This window comes from Lepisosteus oculatus, chromosome 4 (assembly GCF_040954835.1).
Source record: "Lepisosteus oculatus isolate fLepOcu1 chromosome 4, fLepOcu1.hap2, whole genome shotgun sequence".
NCBI lineage: Eukaryota > Metazoa > Chordata > Actinopteri > Semionotiformes > Lepisosteidae > Lepisosteus > Lepisosteus oculatus.
In genome coordinates, this window is record NC_090699.1 from 56,558,981 (window position 1) to 56,577,390 (window position 18,410).

The 18,410-nt window shown below is 38.2% G+C and overlaps 1 protein-coding gene across 5 annotated transcripts in view; it reads right to left on the reverse strand.

Moving 5' to 3' along the window:
* Positions 1 to 321: 321 nt before the first annotated feature.
* The window catches only part of slmapa (sarcolemma associated protein a), a 70,609-nt gene continuing 52,520 nt past the window's right edge, over positions 322 to 18,410 (reverse strand). For 3 of the 5 annotated variants that reach the window (XM_015347942.2, XM_015347945.2, XM_015347946.2), the window contains 7 exons: positions 10,450 to 10,575; positions 10,097 to 10,171; positions 8,518 to 8,823; positions 7,811 to 7,928; positions 6,356 to 6,527; positions 5,834 to 5,968; positions 322 to 3,212 (listed from right to left, as the gene is read on the reverse strand). In XM_015347942.2, the coding sequence (XP_015203428.2) occupies positions 3,120 to 3,212; positions 5,834 to 5,968; positions 6,356 to 6,527; positions 7,811 to 7,928; positions 8,518 to 8,823; positions 10,097 to 10,171; positions 10,450 to 10,575 (1,025 nt within the window). In that variant the 3' untranslated portion in view covers positions 322 to 3,119. Of the gene's footprint in view, positions 3,213 to 3,721; positions 3,813 to 5,833; positions 5,969 to 6,355; positions 6,528 to 7,810; positions 7,929 to 8,517; positions 8,824 to 10,096; positions 10,172 to 10,449; positions 10,576 to 18,410 lie in introns of all 5 variants that reach the window. The other 2 variants (XM_015347943.2, XM_015347947.2) reach the window with 1 other exon arrangement.

Genomic DNA, 18,410 nt, shown 5'->3' on the forward strand with positions numbered 1-18,410 from the left:
ATTTACTCAACACATGTCAATTCATTTGCACAATCTGAACTTTTGCACTATGATCCAACAACACAGTGTTTACTAAATAAGGGGAAAACTATACACTAGACAAATTGAGAAAAGGGCCAGAGGCTGTTCTAAACACTATAATCTAGACGAAACTTAATGTTACATCACTAAAATGTGTAAAAGACGTTACTTGGCGAACTTATTGCTTCAGCGGCACTAGATCCCAAAGGAGATCTTATTGTACTCTTAACTAAAAGCAAATCCAGCCCTGTAGTCTGTGGTCTTCCCTGCAATATGCATAATGAATCAAAACGCATGGAGGGAGAGTAAAGATGTTTTATTAAAATCATGCACATCACAAGTGTTAGTGCAAATAGTTTAATCTGTACTCCAGAAATTCTATTGTACTTTCCATATCTTTACAAAATAGATTTTAAACAATTATTTACTTAAAAAATGTAATTCGGAAGTTCAGCATCTCAGAACAATATTTGCAAACAAACTATGTACAGACGGTACTCTTTGTACCATTGGCATGAGTTGTGTGTGGCTGGGCGGCTTTTTGTACTTGATATTGTCAAAGCAAACTACCATGTAATTATTTTTACAGTTTGTGTAGATATTCTTATACAAATGAATGACTTATCAGAACACACCTGACAATTCTTAAAAGAAAGCATTAGATACACCAACCCTCCAAAAAGTTTGTAATTTATACACGACAATCCTATTTACTCAAACTTTTTAGACACTCTAAACCTAATCCCCTTTAAAGATGTTTTGCCTTGTTAAGTTCATAATGTTAAGATGTTGGGTATTGAATAAGGAAAAGTTTACATTTTTTAATTAAGTTGTATCAGATTTTATTGAGCATTTTTTTCTAACCTTTTAGCATCAGTTTCACTGCAAATATATTGTGCATGCAATTTACTTTAAAATTTTACTTTTCGTCTGCAGATGAAAGACTGTGCTGTAATGGAAATGGCTTCAAGAAATCCTTATTTCTGCAAAGTGCTTTATCGCTACTACTAAATAACCTTTATCTACAGAGAAGTGGGTTTAACAATTGTTAGATTTTTTAACAGTTCCAGACTGATAAAATTAGTCAAATGCAATACATTCCATAAATCCTTTAAGATACAGGTAGTTAAAAGTGCATGCACCATTGTTATCCTCAGTATAAAAAAATTAAAGTTGTAAAAAAGATAAATGAACTTTATATGGTAAAAGCTTTAATTTGAAAACATTAAACAAATTTCAGAACAAATGAAAGGGGAAGGAGGATTAATGTAGTACTGAAAGTATGTCCAGACTGTTCCATACAGGTTCCTCAGCAGCAGCACACTGAATGTGTGAGTATCTCCATCTCTTTTAATAGATATATATCGTGTAAATTTACACACACACACGTACACACACACTAAGGCTGACTAAAATCTCTTTAGTCTAGTGACAAAGGAGTGAGCAGACTAAAGGGTGCACATTAGTTGCAGTTTCTTAACTACATTTGAAAGGTTGTCATGCTCATAAGAAAAACACCAGCTCCTAAATGAAAGCTAATACATTGCACGTGTCTTGCATAAAATTGGTGAATATTCAGAGTTGGAAAAGGCCGGTTGAGAGGTTGGATGTTATAGTGCTTTTCTGAACAATATAACTAAGCAATCCAGATGTAGTGTTCCTGCTTTCTGTCATTTCCTCTTTCACCTGTCTACTTTTCATTTGGAACTTTAAGCAGGGGCAGTGTTATTAAAATAATGAGAAAGCTATCAACTGTGGAACAAGTTTAATTGTTTTGGCTCCATAACCCAAAAGAGCTGTTCACTTACAACAATGCACAGACACAAGGTAAAGCCAAACACTGAATATTTACTGTTGATCCACCACCCGAATTTAATCACTGACACTTAATTTAGCACAACCCTACCACCCCTTGACTAAAATAATTGCTTGTTGGTTTAAATATGGGCTGTAGAGTAAAAACCTGATAAACCTTATACGGGCTCTTCATCGCTTTTAAGATGAGAGCATAATGACAAAACAGTCTAAAAGTATTTGCTTATACTACCACCCAAAATGATTTAAGTGAAACTGCATCACAACAGATGGTTTAACAATTTTCAGCTTTTGGAGAAGGTTGGCTGATCAATTATATGCAAAAGAAGAGCTTGATACTCGCGGTTCTGTAGAACAGAGCCATGCAGCCCTGACATGTGGAGCAGGTGTGTGAATTACATGTGGTAAGATTGCACTTGAAACTACACTGTTTGGTGCCCAGAGGGTTTTGTCCCTGTCTCAGCTCAGGTTCAAGATATCACAAAACAAAGAATATACTGAAGCCAACATCTTAGAACTTTATATAAGTGCCTCAATACTACATATTAAATGCAAAAATAAACTTTTGTTTTCCTAGCAAAGTGACTATGTAGTGTTCTTAAAATGTATGATTGTTAGTTCTAAAGGTACTATACACAAATGTACAGATACTTTGTTCCAAACACACTGGTTAAAGCATATATTTTCACTAAGAGGAGAGTTTTCTTTCCACCTATTCAGTGCTGTCATCTTTTCCTCCCCTAGGCTACTTCTTATAATTTGTTCCTCTGACCTGCCATGGTAAGGACATGAATGGCACATCAACGATGAATGGATTGTGTAATTATGCACCTAGTAGCTAAGATAGGCACTTAACCCCTTGTGCCCTGTGTATATAAGCAGACATTGGCTTTGAAACCAATATCTGGAACACCACATTCTTGCCTGATGTGGCGAACCACATTCCAAAAATTAGAAATCCGTCTAAGACTCACAAAAATAGTTTGGTACCAAAAAAAGCCTAGTTTAGGCCACCATATTAAGATTCCCAACAAACTGAAAAAAAAATAACAAGGAAAACTGCAGATAAAGTATTATCTAGAGTAGAAGTCACAATTTTTATTCCCTCTATATATATATAGTTACATTTTATACAGTTAAAGCAGAGACCCTACTGGTATACTCTCAAACAGCTGTGTTTTCATTAAGAGGTAAGGAGGTGGAGTGCAGGCCCAGGTGTCCTGGTGTTGAAGAAGCCAAGGCTATGGAGAGGATGGTGCACTGTGGGAGTGATGGGAGTTTGCTCAGGGAGAGGCCTTGGACAACCCTGGGTAAAGCACTACCACTGTCACGGCAACCAGCACGGCCACTACAGGCATCCAGGGCAGCCAGCGACTCTGAAAAACAAGAAGCACGGACACAGGCGTCAGCTCTCTCCCAACATGATGCCAAGACCCCCTCCCCCATCCTATAATGAGCGAAGGGGTGTGACATCCCGACACAGGGAGAGTTCCTTACCAAATTGGGAAACAAAAAACCCTCATCTTAAGTTCTGTCTGCATCCCGACAGTAAAAGCCAGATACAGAAATTAATTTATCGAAGGTGGAAAAGTTTGAGAATTACTAATTCAATCCCTGGTACAGAAACCAAAAAAGAAAAAAAAAAACCTGAAGCAAGGATTAATTTCACATTAGTGATCCCAAGCAAGACAGACAAATGTTAGATGATTAATAGAAGTGTGCTTCAAGGAAAGATTTTTTTTTCCCCCTGGGCGTTTCTAAAGCTCCAAAAAGGATTTTGATCCAGGCAGATGTGCAACACTTTTGCCATGCATTTTTCTTACACAAGGATGACACACAGAGGTGACAGACACACAGACATTGACTCAACAGGAGCTCTGTGTACCTTTCTACCACAATGGGCCGAAGCACCAATACAGGAAAGCCAGGATAAGGCCGATGAAAATGGCTTGGACAGGTTGTTGCAATATGGATGGCTAAAGGAGGGAAGGGATATTAAAATAATCAATTTATGCTAGTTAACAGAAACTAGCTGTAGGGCACCAGCCTATGGGACCAAAAGGTTGGGGAGCCATCAACAGATACAACACAGATTTCAGTTGGACAAAGGCAACAAAAAAAAAAAAAACATTTTACACTTTGAAGCTGTGAATCAGAACAGACACCAGAAGAAAAAGAACAATGGATCAATAATTCAAATGGTATTCTTTTCCCGTAAAATGTAAAGACTCATTTATCCAGAGGACTTTAGTTCATTGTTGGCAACTTTGAACTTGATATCAGTGCTTAATTTCGCCCTCCTCTCACACACTGGCTGTGCTGTTCCCATGCAGGAGGCAGTAAAGTCTTTCCTTAGCAGTGAAGAGAAGAACAGGCAGTGTGAGAATTCAAAGCCAAGGCATGTATGTGCATTGCAGCGCACTGTGTGCTGTGCATCTATGAAACAGTGGGAGCCTTCACAGAGTGGGGGGGAAAAAAGACAACTTCTGTATTTGGAACATTCAAAAACTCTCCTATGAAAGAATGCGGAGTACAGACTCCTGTCATCATACAGAGACACAACTACATAAAAAAGACAATATATTTAACAGTAAATAGTAATCATTCAACAGTACAGAAAGCATTAAATCGGGGGCAAAACCCTTATGGACCTGAATACAATGGTACAGATATTCAAAAATTAAGATTTCATAATGCAATTTTCTCTTCATGAGCTATGGACTTCATAATTAGTAAGGCCATCGCCAGACCAACACTATACTTTTCACCACTATTAATGCTGAATTAAGCCATTACATGAACAATACCTAAACATATCCCATACCTCCAATGTATATACAGTGACAAACAAATAAAATCCAGCATTTTGCTGAATGTCACACTATAAAACACTTGTTACACATAAAATGGTTTACTCTAGGCAGTGTTTTTTTCTGAAGATTGACAGGGAACTACACACTGCAGACAGCATGGACACAAAGAGCAGTTTACTTCAGTGGGGACCCTGCAAGAATCAAAATCTAAACCAAAAACCCGATTCTGTTCATGTTTGTTGGGACAATGAGGAAAGCCGGTCTTGATGGAGCCTCGCGTGTGTTGCAAACCCTACAATCCCAATTTGCATCAGTTCTTCTGAGTTTACAGCACCATTTCATAAATCTAAATAATCAGCACTGTCCATTCTGCATGTGAGGTTACTTCAGTGCTTTGCTGGCTTCATCTTGCAGTGTCTGGATTACAGCGCAAGAGATAAAAGCCTTCACCAGATCAGTTTTCCCAGGCAGAGCTAATGGAATTCTCTCAGTATGGTGATCTGTATGCATTTGTGTGCATGTGTTTATCATATCTAACCACATCACAGCTTGTTTTTCAGCTATGTTTATGATGGAAACAGACCTCTACCCACGGTCACAAAATTGTGTTCTTTTTATCCACAATACATCAGAAATTTTCACAACTGTTCAGTTTATCATTGCCAGTTTTGACTGAAAGCCATGCATTCTTAATGTAAGCATTATTTTCGACACCAGTCTGTTACATCACCCCATTCTTCATCTAAATACATTCTGCTTCTCATTTATAGCTAAATTTGTTACTTGTAAAAATACATAAACTTTCTACAGCTTTGATGTTCTATATCACAGTAACACTAATTTATATGTTCTTTACAGCTCATCCCCATTCTTCTTCACAGATCTGTACGGTATGTCAACAATTGGTCATTTTCTGCACTGGACTGAGATCAACCACATGCTAGAACATTACATGGAATTACTTGCTGGATTATGTAAAAAAACAGAATTTAAAGAGAAATGTGTTGTTTATGTTGCAATCCAATGACTTCAGACATTTACATCAAGTCAAGCCTGTTACACTTAACCCTCAATTTTTCCGAATAGGTCAGTGGCACTCAACACACAGTTGCTCAGTCTGAGCTCCTCAGTAGAGAGACTGAAGGGAAGCTGTATTGACTACGCAGAAGGATGGCCTCACTTACACTGCTTCCTTTCTCCTGCAGTAGCTTCAGGTTGACTTTGCATTGCTGAAGCTCATCACTGATAGACTGTTTCTCCTGCTCCGTCCTCTCATAACGTTCTTTCAGATCAGAAAGCTGAGTCTGTGTTTCCTCAAACTGTTGAGAAAAAAAAACTTGGAACACATGGACTGGAGCTTCTCGAGAGGACAGCAGAAACAAGGAAGAATGCAGACAACTCGTTTTCCTTCAAACATTTTAAATACCACACTGATAAATCCAAAGCAATATGATTCGTTCTTCGTTTTATTTGATCACATTAGAAAAAAACTGTTACATGTAATAACTGAATTCAAACTTTCGAAGGCCAACAAAATCTAAAAAAAAAGTTTTCTAAATAATATATAAACCCCCCAAAAAATGCAAAAAAGAGTCTGTGTAATATATTCAACATCTATAAAGAAACTAACAGGATCATGCATATAAACCAAGTTTCAAATACCTAAGGGTCACCTGGAATAATAAACCTGTTGCAAACTACCATACCTCTCTCTGCAGGCTCTGTGTGTGGCTGTCAGCTTCTGCCAGCTGCGTTTTCAGGCTGCTAGCATCCTGCTGGTGCTGCTCTTTCATGGCCCCTATCTTGCACTGGAGATCCTCCTGAGTCTTCTCCAGGGCACTCAGATTACTGCTCAGGGCAGCACTGTGCGCCCGAGAACTAGAATCAAAGGACGATGGGCAATAATGATACATCATTGTATTTAATAATCAACTGTTACTTTAAAGCTCATTCATTTCTTTGTCCTCCCCCAGGGGGTCTGCAAACATGTATAAAGGGAGTCAGCGTGAACCTATCGTAACTACTCCATCAGGCATAAGGAATGGACAATGACATTCATGTTTTCTTTTGGACAGCTGATCAAATTGTCCAATTCGCGTGGTACACATCAAGTACCCTCAGGCCCATGTTAATGGAAACCTTTCATTTAAAACTTGTTTAAAGTAAAGGATCAAAACTAGAATAAAAAATGTATGAAGTATTCCTATATATAGTGTTTACAGCATGAGATTACAGTGGAGCTAAGTGGTAAATGCCCTCCAGACCAGTTGTTTTGTTTAGAAGTCTTGATATACAGAACATTAAGAGCAAGCCCAAAAAGACATGCTTCAATTGAGTGTATCAGCAGTGGAATTTTATCAATTATTAATGAAGCTGCTTTGTTGCACAAATAACCTGTTGTTGTATTCCGAGAACCTACAAAATGATTCTATTTTCAGAAATTAGCAGGAATTATCCAAAAGGAGTGAAGTCAGGAAAAATCAACTGGACCACACCCAACAACAGTATTTTATAGTCTTAAAGAGGTACAAAGCTGGTTTCTGTTTAAATACTTACCCTGTGAAATTAGAAAATATAAATCACAAGGATGCCACAATTACAGAGAGAGACAGCACATTACTACTTTTCCTAATGAGTATTTGCCTGGAAAAACAGATTCTGGCATTGTGCTGTTATCTAGGTAAACCTCACTCAAAGCAGGATGGGAGGGCATCACTTTGATACACAGATCGCATAATAGGTATCTTGTCCTTACTGAAGAGGATACACTACAGCTTCAGTTAGACAGTTATTGAACAATCATTTCTATTTTCAAAGGGAGCACACATAGCAGGCCATTCTGAAAGGAAATGCTAATACACTCCAGGGTGCTACTGATAGCCAAGACTTGGGCACAGGCAGTACATAGTTACCATTCTTATTTGGGATAGCAATAGAATACAATCTGATAGCCTTACATTCAACATGCAGCCCTAGGCCTGTAAGACACTGTATGGGTCTGACTGAGAAATGTGGCCGTTTCTTATCACTCACACCTGGAATCAGACAAAAACCTTCAAGGGTGAACTCCCTTTTCCTGGTCTTTGTGAAGCATCATAAGATCAGAACCAAAGGCTGAAAGACAAACCAGGACAGTCCAAGCGAGGACTTGATAAACTTGCCTGTCAAGCTCCTTCTCCAGCTGCTGCAGTTTCTCAATGAGAACCGCCTTCTCTTTGCGCAAAGAAGCGCACTCACTCTGCAGGCTCTCGCACTCCTCCTGCAGTTTCTCAAGCTCGCCTGAAAGAATCCAATGAAACAAGTTTAATAAACGTACATTCCCGTTAGTCTCCAAACAGCTCATTTTAAACTAACTTCCAGCACAATCTTCCACAGCAAGACCCATTAGTCAGATTAATTGGAATTTAAGTTTCACAGACTAGCACGGCCTTTATTGGGGAAATTCCTTACCAATGAGACAAACTATACACTAGCTTAAAAACCCCAAAATGTCTTTCAATGAAGCGTTCCTTAATCAATTTCTTACAAACTTAAAACTGAGACAAGCAGAGGGAAATCAAAGAGAAATAACTGAAAGCGTTTTGGCTTATCATCTGTGATGTTTGTACTTGAGTAAATCTGTGTTGTGCAAGAGGATGCAGCTTGGCCTCTTACGAAATAGGTTTTCAGCCTGTGACTGTGTGGCAGGAGTTTAATGTTCTCAGTTCCACCGAGCTATGTACCATTATTTTTTTCACACTCCAGGAAAAATATGAGGTATGGTGGATCTTAAACCACTATTAACACATTTCTTGATAAACAAGTCTGACTGCTCTAGCGGTGATCAGGTCTTCTAGCTGTAAAAGCAGTGGTTGGGATGGTCTTTCACCTTGAAGCTCAGCCGTCCTGACTTTCTGCTGGCTTTGCTGCTGGAAGCTGGCCTGCAGGGTGCTGATCTCGTCCTCGTACTTGGAGGCCGTCTTGCGCCATTTCTCCAGCTCCCCCTTGACCGTGCTCAGGTCCCCCTGCAACGCCGCGATCTCCCTCTCCCGCTCCCTGGTGGCCGCCTCCGTCGCACGGCGCAGCATCAGGATCTCCTCCTGGGCGCTGGTCAGCTCATCCCGGGTGTTGGAGATGTCGCTCTCTTTCTGCTCCCTCAGCAGCTCGATATCTCCCTGCAGCTTGTGCAGCTGGGCTGTGGTGGAAAAGACACTTGGGAATGAACTGCATGTTAACAGAGGCAGAAATAAGATATAGGAAAGGCAGTGCCTTCTTCATTTTGGAGGTCTGATTTTCATATAAGTGACACTGTATTCAGAATGATGAAATCTTAAAAGACAACAAGCAAAGAATTTGAACTTTTATCTGCTAACCTATCTTTAATCCATGATCTGATATGGGTAAATATCCAATTAAAAAAAAATATTCTGGTCTCTTATTTCACATAAGCTGACAAGTTGTCAAAATGTACAGAAAGTGAAGTGAAGAACTGTACAGCATGAAGTCCATGCATTGCACAAAGACCACGAACTATTGCAACCACAGTTTTCTTTCGTTCACTGTAAATGTTCTAATATGTCTATTTGGCAACGAGTTGCATCATCGCTGAACAGAACTCAGACCTCATCTGGAACTCTTGGACGCTAAAAATGAAATGGTAGCATTAAACATTAAAAAGGGTCTTATCTGCATTTCAAAAAAGATATCCTGCAGTGCTGGAGATGTTCACGTAATGGACAAGTTTACAAACTATTTAACTATACTCCATTCCTACTGTCAACGTTTGGTTGGGTGCACCCTTTTCTGAACATCAGTCACCCAAGGGAACATTTGTTTGCTGTTCCAGTCAGATTTTTTTATTTTCGGTTGTAGTTGTACTGACATAATAAGTGAGCGTATGTATGGGATGCAGACCAGATGTGAGTCTGCGACAATGACCTGTATGGATGGGTAGGTATAATTGCAGGTTTACAGTTAACTTTTGCCTCAGTCTCTGTTTTTATAATTTAAGGAGGCATAAGAGCAATGGACATAATGCTGCCAGTTATTTCAAGCTCTGCATGATCATCAGCTTCTGTGGTGTTCTGACAGGACTTGTTTGCAGCAGGTCTTAGCACTCCAAGGGATTTTTGTTGAGGAAAGGGGGGCATAATTAGATTGTGTTTTCCCCTTTTCCCCAAAATGGCCAGATGACCAAATTTTCCATGTACTACTGTAATACTAACATCACTGATTGTGTTCTCTTCTGCTCACAGTCTCAATTTCGGCTGCAGAAATTAACTCTGAAAAATGTTAAAAAGACTACAGGAAATTGGTAAAGAGAATATCTTAAGAGTTAAGAAAACTGCTTACCAAGAAATGAAAAAAATGGCAGATTGCCTATTAGCTGTAAATTTTACACCATCACAGTACAAACCAATTTCACCCATGTACAGTTTTAAGGATTTAAAAATGAAACTAAATCACACCTTGCAGAAACTGGATCTGCTTTGAAGAATCCTCAGTCTGCTGCTTGTTAGCTTTTCTCTCTTCCTCCAGCAGAGCTGTACCAAAGGACACAAAATAAAACAAATTTCTTTCTCTTCATGTAATGTTCAAGCATTACAGCATCCTCTTATTATCATTAGCATTTTCATGCAATGCATAATTCCTACATAATTCAATAGACCATTTTAAAATAAAAAAATAACAATAATCTGGAAAGCAATACAGCCGAAGTGTTTCTGAAAGATCGAGACACTTCAGGATTCCCACTGGCTCCCAAAGTCCTTCACCTCAAAGACGGGACAAGCAGTCTGTTCTGAAACGTCATCCCTCTTACTTTGCAGCTCTAAACATTTCTGCTTTCCGGTCTTGGCCAGCTCCTGTGCTTCCACCAGCTCCTTGTGCAAGTGCTGGATCACTTGCTCAGTGTCTCCGGCCTCCAGGTTTGCTCGCTGCAGCTCCTCTGCAAAACAACAAAGAACACAAGCTATTAGACACAGATACAAATAAACAAAGTACTCTTTCATGTTGAATTCTGCAGGCAAACCAGTACAGTCTCCCACTGAAAACTGCAGATCTTCAGCAACCATACCTGTGCAGAAATGCAATAGTAGAAATAATCATTTTGAAGTTAATTTCTATCAGATTGCCAATGATTTAAACCCACCCCATTTGGAATGAAGACTGATGATACACATGTATGGCTCGGGGAGAATGAAAACGTACAGAAATACTCCTCTGACACCCTTCTGTCACAGTCATTCATCTATTGACACAGTGCAAGCAGCACAGCGCTCTAAAGGGGAAACAGAGCTGACTGAAAGATTGGTGTCAGAAAACCCTAGAAAGTTGAGACCTTGTTCGACCAATGATCATTCTAGTTCAGTGGCACTCTGCCAGTTGCATACTTCCTTTTAGAAAACCCTGGTTACAACTAGCTAATAATATGACCCAACCTCAAACCAGCCATGTGTGACTCACTGGGCTGGTGGCTTACATAGGAGATTGTAGCCTGTGTAACCCAATATGGATCAAAGCATAACGGTCACAATTTTTTCAGAGACGTCACCTAAGCTTGTGCATATAATAGCATATATTCCCACATACTGTAGATGAAAAGTGCAAGAGCAACTATTTTCTGAATTATTTTTTAATTTTGGATGTGCATGTGGGTCCACATCACAGTAACGCAAACAAGTCTTATTAGTTTCCTTGTATCTTCTAGACCTGAACAAAAAAAAAATAAACAACTATATTCTAATGTTCTAGCGCATCTATTTTTTGTGGTCATCACCAGTAGAAAAAAAGAGAACAGAATGTGCACAGGTTTCATATGATCACACCAACCCACATCGTGATTCATAGCCCTGTAAGTAAATTAAGCTTTTTCTTAATGAAATCTGGACATGATCATCAGATTAAAAACAATGTCCTTTTATGTTCATGTCATCCTAATTTCTTTTACCCAATACATAGCCTTAGAATGAAGCCATCCAAACTTTGGCAAATACTCACCACATGCCTACAGAACAACTAAACACTTTTAGAGCGCTGAAAGCTGTAAACTATTTATCTTGGTTTCTAAACAGTTGTGTACGAATGCCGTCATGTTTCTGGGACAGGGGCCTATGAGAGAAGAAGAACACACTGGACCTCCAAGGCCCATCAGACAAAAGGTGCTTCTTCACAGGATTTCTAATACTACCGTAAGAAAGGAACAGAAAAATTGTGATGTGCAGCTTTGAACAGCCCAGTAAAAACCTGCAGGAATATGTACAGTGCCGTGAAAAAGTATTTGCCCCCTTACTGATTTCCTCTATTTTTGCAAATCGTTGACACTGAATGTTTTCAGTTCTTCAACCTATATCTAATATTGGATAAAGAGAACCTGAGTGAACAAATAACTAATTTTTTGCTTATTTCATTTATTTAATGAACAAAGTTATCCAACACCAACTGGCACTGTGTGAAAGAGTTAAATCAACCCAATAAAAGGGATAATTTAGAGTCAGCTGATTGAACACAGCCAGGCTTGATTACAGCCAACCCTGCTCAATATAAACTGCACCTATTTTGACCCTTACCATCAGAGTCAAGTTGCCAGCACAAAGATTCAACAAGTACATTATGCCACAATGAAAGGACGTTCCTGAAGTGATCAGAAAAGAAGTTGTTGATATCTATCAGTCTACAAAGGGTTACAAAGCAATTTCTAAGGCTCTGGGACTCCACTGAACCACAGTGAAGAGAATCTCCAAATGGAGAACATTTGGAGCAGTAGTGAATCTTCCCAGGAGGGGTCAGCCTGCCAAAATTTGCCAAAAAAGGGAGCAGCGTAAAATCATCCAGGAAGCCACAAAGGATCCTAAAAAAACATCCAAAAAGCTGCAGGCTTCTCTTGCCTCAGCTAAGGTCAGTGTTCATGACTCCACAAATGGAAAGAAACTGGGCAAAAATGGGCTTCATGGGAAAGTAGCATCTCTCATTTGCCAAGTAGCACCTGGATGATCCCCAAGCCTTGTGGGAGAATGTTCTATGGACAGATGAGTCACAAGTGGAAGTTTTTGGATGACATGGGTCCCATTATATCTGGCATAAAGCAAACAGCATTCCACAGTATGAACATCATACCAACAGTCAAACATAGTGGTGGTAGTGTGATGGTGTGAGGATGCTTTGCTGCTTCAGGACCTGGACGACTTGCCATAACTAAAGGAACTCTGCTCTGTATCAGAAAATTCTTAAGGAGAATGTCCAGTCATCCGTCCGCGAGCCGAAGTGTAGTTGGGTCATGCAGCAAGACAATGATCCAAAACACAAAAGCAAGTCCACCTCAGAATGGCTGAAAAGAAGCAAAATTAAAGTTTTGGAGTGGCCAAGTCAAAGTCCAGACCACAACCCAACAGAGATGCTGTGGCAGGACCTGAAACGAGCAGCTCGTTCTCAAAAACCTACCAATGTTTCTGAAGGAGAGCAGTTCTGAGAGGAAGAGTGGGCTACAATTCCTCCACAGCAACGTGAAAGAATTATAAGAAGCATTTGTTTGCAGTCATTGCAGCTAAAGGTGGCGCAACCAATTATTTAGTGTAAGGGGGGCAATTACTTTGTCACACTGGGATATGGGTATTGGATAACTTTGTTTAATAAATACATTTAATAAGTGTTATTTGTTCACCCAGGTTCCCTTTATCTAATAAAGTTCTGAAAACAGTGTGACAAATATGCAATAATAGAGGAAATTGGGAAATACTTTTTCACTGCACTATATATATATAGTTTAATGTAATTATTGAATCATTACAATACTATCCATCAAATGCCCAAGAATGGCAAAATTGGGTGTCTTGTTTGTAACATTTACTTCACATACTGTATGCCTGTTAACATTTTCCCATAATCTATGCAAGACAGCCAGTAAGGAGAAGGCTCCTTTACACAGCAACTCATAATTAGGTCAAATTATACCCCCCAAAACCCAGACAGAAGCGAAAACTATGTGGAAGTGCATTTAAAACTGAAAACATGAAGTACTTAACACGAAGACTTGGGGGAGTATCTAACAAGCTTTGTTGTTGAACTCCATACTGTGACTTTTTAAAGAAAAATGTCTGGATATGACCCTTGGATCAGCTTCTATCAAATAAGACAGAATAATCAGCTCTACTTATATTCTTCTGTTTTCACAAACGTGCACGGAAGAGAACCTTAATGCCTCAAAACAGTCTAAAGTTTGATTCCAGGTACTCAGTTACAGGTAAAAAATTATGTAAATTTTGGCTTGGTCAAATACCCTTGTTAAAAAAACTAATCTGCAATGTATAAAAACAAAATAGCAATACACTGGCTTTAGGAAACTTTTTAGTGACATGAGAAACTGCTTACAATTAAAGCAGGACAACAGTTTTTAAGTGAAAAGAAATAGTGGTTTAAAATCAACATCAGACCATAGCTCCTAAAACCAACCATTAATAAAAATGACAGCTTGAGTATAAAAAGCAGTGGTAGCCTCACAAATGCTCAGTAATCAGTTACAACGTTCAAGCTAGACCCTTAAATTTAGCTTCTCAAACATCTCCTGACACCAAATAAAGGTCCTTTTCATTTTTCCTAACTATAAGGGCATCAGAGTGCATTCTGATGTGGTTTGGAGACTTTAGGCCTTTTGGGAAATCTCAGCTCTTACCAAACACTAAAAAATGCCCCTCACTGTTTACAGAACAGATGTTAATGCTTATGATATTAACCAATATAGTCCCATTGAGCTTAAAAGAACAGTGTTCATACTGTCAGTGACATTTCATGCCATAAAAACCTTCTTATACTCAATCTGCCACCTACAGTACTGGCAAAAAAATATTTCTCATTTTAACTTCAGATTTAACTCCGGGACAGTGCGGGTGGGAGCTGGTATTGTAGAACCACCACCACAAAGTCATGATATGAATCAGGCCATGCCTATGTAAGGCTACCTGGAATCAGAAAACAGTTAAGGGAAATCTTGTACAGTTTGTGAGTTAAAATTATGTTACTTTTGTCCAGCATCATCCTCTCACCAATTTCGGATTCAATCCAATCAGAACCTCATGTATATTCTACATACATAACATGCGTTCAAAAAAAACAAGGAAAAGAACATTAGCTTCTTAACCATCTAGAGTATTTCAAAACCAAAAGCAATTTTCCCTTCCAACTCTTGTCAAAGCACTTTAATGAGCCCTGCAGTGCTGAATGGTCTTTTCTCATCTTTAAACCACCCAGAACAGACCTTATATTCAGAGATTCAAGACAGATATTTTTGGGATTCCATACAGAAGAGGAAAAAAAAAACTTCTGGAACCAGGCTGCATCAGATAGCTACAGTTCTTAAGACGTGGCACAAATTTTAAAAGTATTACATTTTTTCCCCCAAACACTGGTAATTAAGATTTACCTAGGCCCTTTAATATAATGGGACTGTAGACATCAGCACTTCCATTCTAAAAACACTTGTCAACACATTTCATATCCAAATGGCAAAGAATATTTCCATAAATATTCTTCATTATTTGAGATCATGCCTATTATAAAGTAAAACTAGTTTTCAACTAATCTATTAAACCAAACGTCAATCACTATATCAGTAGTTAATGAGGAGTAAAGTCAACTTAAAGAAAAACAGCCTTTGTGCATCTTGGTCTGTGCTACAGGCTATAAATCTCAGCATTTAAAACGTCCAAGAGTCTGACATCACAATTTTAAAAGACTATTCAAAAATACTTTGTTTTAAAAAAGTCTGCCAGATTTAAAAACTAAAATGTTCAGAAATCTGGATTTTATTATTTTCAGAAAGCTTCCAAATTCATTTTTGCATGATAATGTTCAAACAAGTTATTGATACGCCTGTTAAACATGCTACTATCTAAACAGAAGATATGAAACAGAATAAAGTGTTCAGTTTCAACATGTTATGGTCTTAATAAACATTATGTGCACATTTTGGTTTAATAATGAAAACCTTTTTTTACAGAAGGATGAATAAACTAAAGACTGTTCAACCAGGCATGGCTTCAATTACATTCTCCAAAAGACACATTATACTGAACCGGGTACAGTCATTTCCACAGTGCTCGTGCTGTTATTTCATTTCATGCTCGTTATTTTATTGTATGCAATGTTGTTTCAGTGGAGATTGTTATCTTGCGTGCAAGTGAATGGTTTCAGAAATAATGGGATACTGAAAAGAAATCTCGGAGTTGGGAAATCTAAAATATTCTGATAAGTAATTCAAGAGGAATATTGAAAACTTTGAAACTCTTATGTACTCTACATTTTAAATCCATTTGACAGATTTTCCCTTGAGAAACCCTTTAATGGCATATGTAACTACAAAGAGCACGGCAAGATTTGTCCCTGCTTTCCTCTTGACCTACTTTTTTTCAAATTAACAGATGAAATTAATTAGGGATTCAAGCTTAATTCCCCAATTTATGAGGTGAGTCTATTAAGATTTTAGAGCATCAAAATGGTTTCAATGATAAAAGTACAAGAGCCTATAAATAAAATGGAGATTAATTACAGACCACAATTCTGTGAAAAAAATACTTTGATTTCCAGAACTTGCACTTTCAGCTGTGAAAGAGGAAATGACACTGCTCAAGAAGGCTTTAGGCTTTAACCACTTCCAATTTTTTTCACCAAATGCATTTAGTTAAGTTGACTTTTAGCATTACTTGAAGGCTTACAGGTTACCCAAAGTCATCTAGGTGCAATAAGGCTTTCAAATCAGGAAGTATGAAAATGCCTTCAATTTAAAAGTGGTATAACCTGTTCTCAAAAAATGTACTGTGACCATACTTAAATCATATTTTGGACTGTACAACATACTTAATATTACTGTGTACATGTACAAGGTACATTTTGCCAAATATAATTGTATGCAATTTAATTTCAATTTAAGAAAATGCTAGCATTTCATTAAAAAAATATTTAGTGTGATCTTTGGGTTTGTGTTTTTTTTTTGGATACTGCAGCTTCAGTTATACAATACACGTTTGAAAGACGGGTTTTGCGTTGAAGCTAGTGACGTGGCTGGTATTATTTCTACTGTGCTGTATTAGTATATACTACATAGCACAGTATCTAATGAAACACTCGGGACAGAACATCACAGTTATAAAAGACAGGTTTCAAAAAGTATTTTATAAAGTACAGTGTTAAAACAAGTGATACAAAAGCATGATAAGATTGGGATAAGCAAAACCAAAAATTAGATCAACCTCGCCCCCTTGTGACAATTCAGTGCCATTTATAAGAGAGGTTTCTTTACAAATGCAAATTTGTAATTCGGAGAAGAATATTTAAAGTATTTTAAATCTGAAAGCCTTTCAACAGAAAGAAATAGAGCGTAAGATGCATAAAACAGCATCTTAGTCAGGAAAAAAGCTTGTTAATACTGAAAATGATTTTAAAGACGCAGACAGCAAAAATCCTCCTCATCTACTTCAATCATTGAATCCTGTATGCCAGAATTCACAATTACTTTTTGTAATTTTATAACGTACTTTCTAATTCAGAGAGATGGAAGTTAAAGATGTCCGTTTTAATAAATGTAGGGCATCTAATACACATTCAGTTTGTGTGTAAAAGACTAAATATTGACATTCAAAACAAATGACAATGTCAATATTTATTCGCAGGGTTTGCGGCTACCACACCAATGAACAGATCTGACAGTCTGTTGCCCTGTGGCACTAGGACACCTTCTCCAGAGTCCAGAGGGAATTTCACTCTGCTAAAGGTAACCTTGGGTACTCTACATTATTTATCACTGGTAGAAGTAAAATAAAAAGGAAGGGAATGCTCTAGCATGAAACTCCTTTGCAGGATGCGTGAACTCAATAGCTAAGCTTGTAGGAACCACGAGTCAAATATTCACTCCATGGCACAAAATGTGAGGTCTAATTGAGGAACATGAGACAAGACTCCCATCACTTTATCTTTGCAGGCCAATCCCTATAGCTCCATCACACTGAAAACAACTGGTATGAAATTCATTTTCACATGCAATTGCCCCCTCATCACAACCTGGATTAAAGCTCCTCCTGACCAAACAATAGAATACTTAACTGCAAATATTTAAACAATGAAGAACAGAGCACATCCAACTGTTCCTAGAGGTCCAGGACATAAATCAGTAAGATACTAATATTTTGGCAAGTGACTATAAATATCAGAATTACCCTAGAAAAACTGTAGAATTGAAATGCTCCTTTCTACGATAAGTGTCAGGCTATAATCATCACTGTGGCGAAATGACAGTCAGGATACTCTTCCATGGCAAAATATACAGGAATCCAATCAGTTCATTTATGTATAAATAAGATCTGGCTAAGCACAAGAATGGCCTACTAAAGAAAGACCAGAAAACATTTTCTAGGCTGTGGCAAGGGGTGAAAATGAGCCGAGAGACCCGACTACTTGCAAATAACAGTGGCAATCAGGCAGGGAAAAAATCACTGCAGCTCCCAGTTGCCCTTATCAGCTGCTAGGAAAGACATTACCTCATCACTAAAAAATCAGGGCATTGGCAGCAGGAAGACCGCAGGAACAATAAGAGAATGTTCACCATGCAATTTCCACACCAGTGGATAATAAGGTATGACTTCATTGCAATGCAAACAGAACCGGAAACCAGTCTAAGGAATGAGTGATTCAAGGGCAGATTAGACTTGGATAAACTAACAAGTATTTGTGGTACTTAAATTAACTGCAAATCAGAGCCATGGTATTGTGAAATCATTGCCCTACACTTCTTCATTA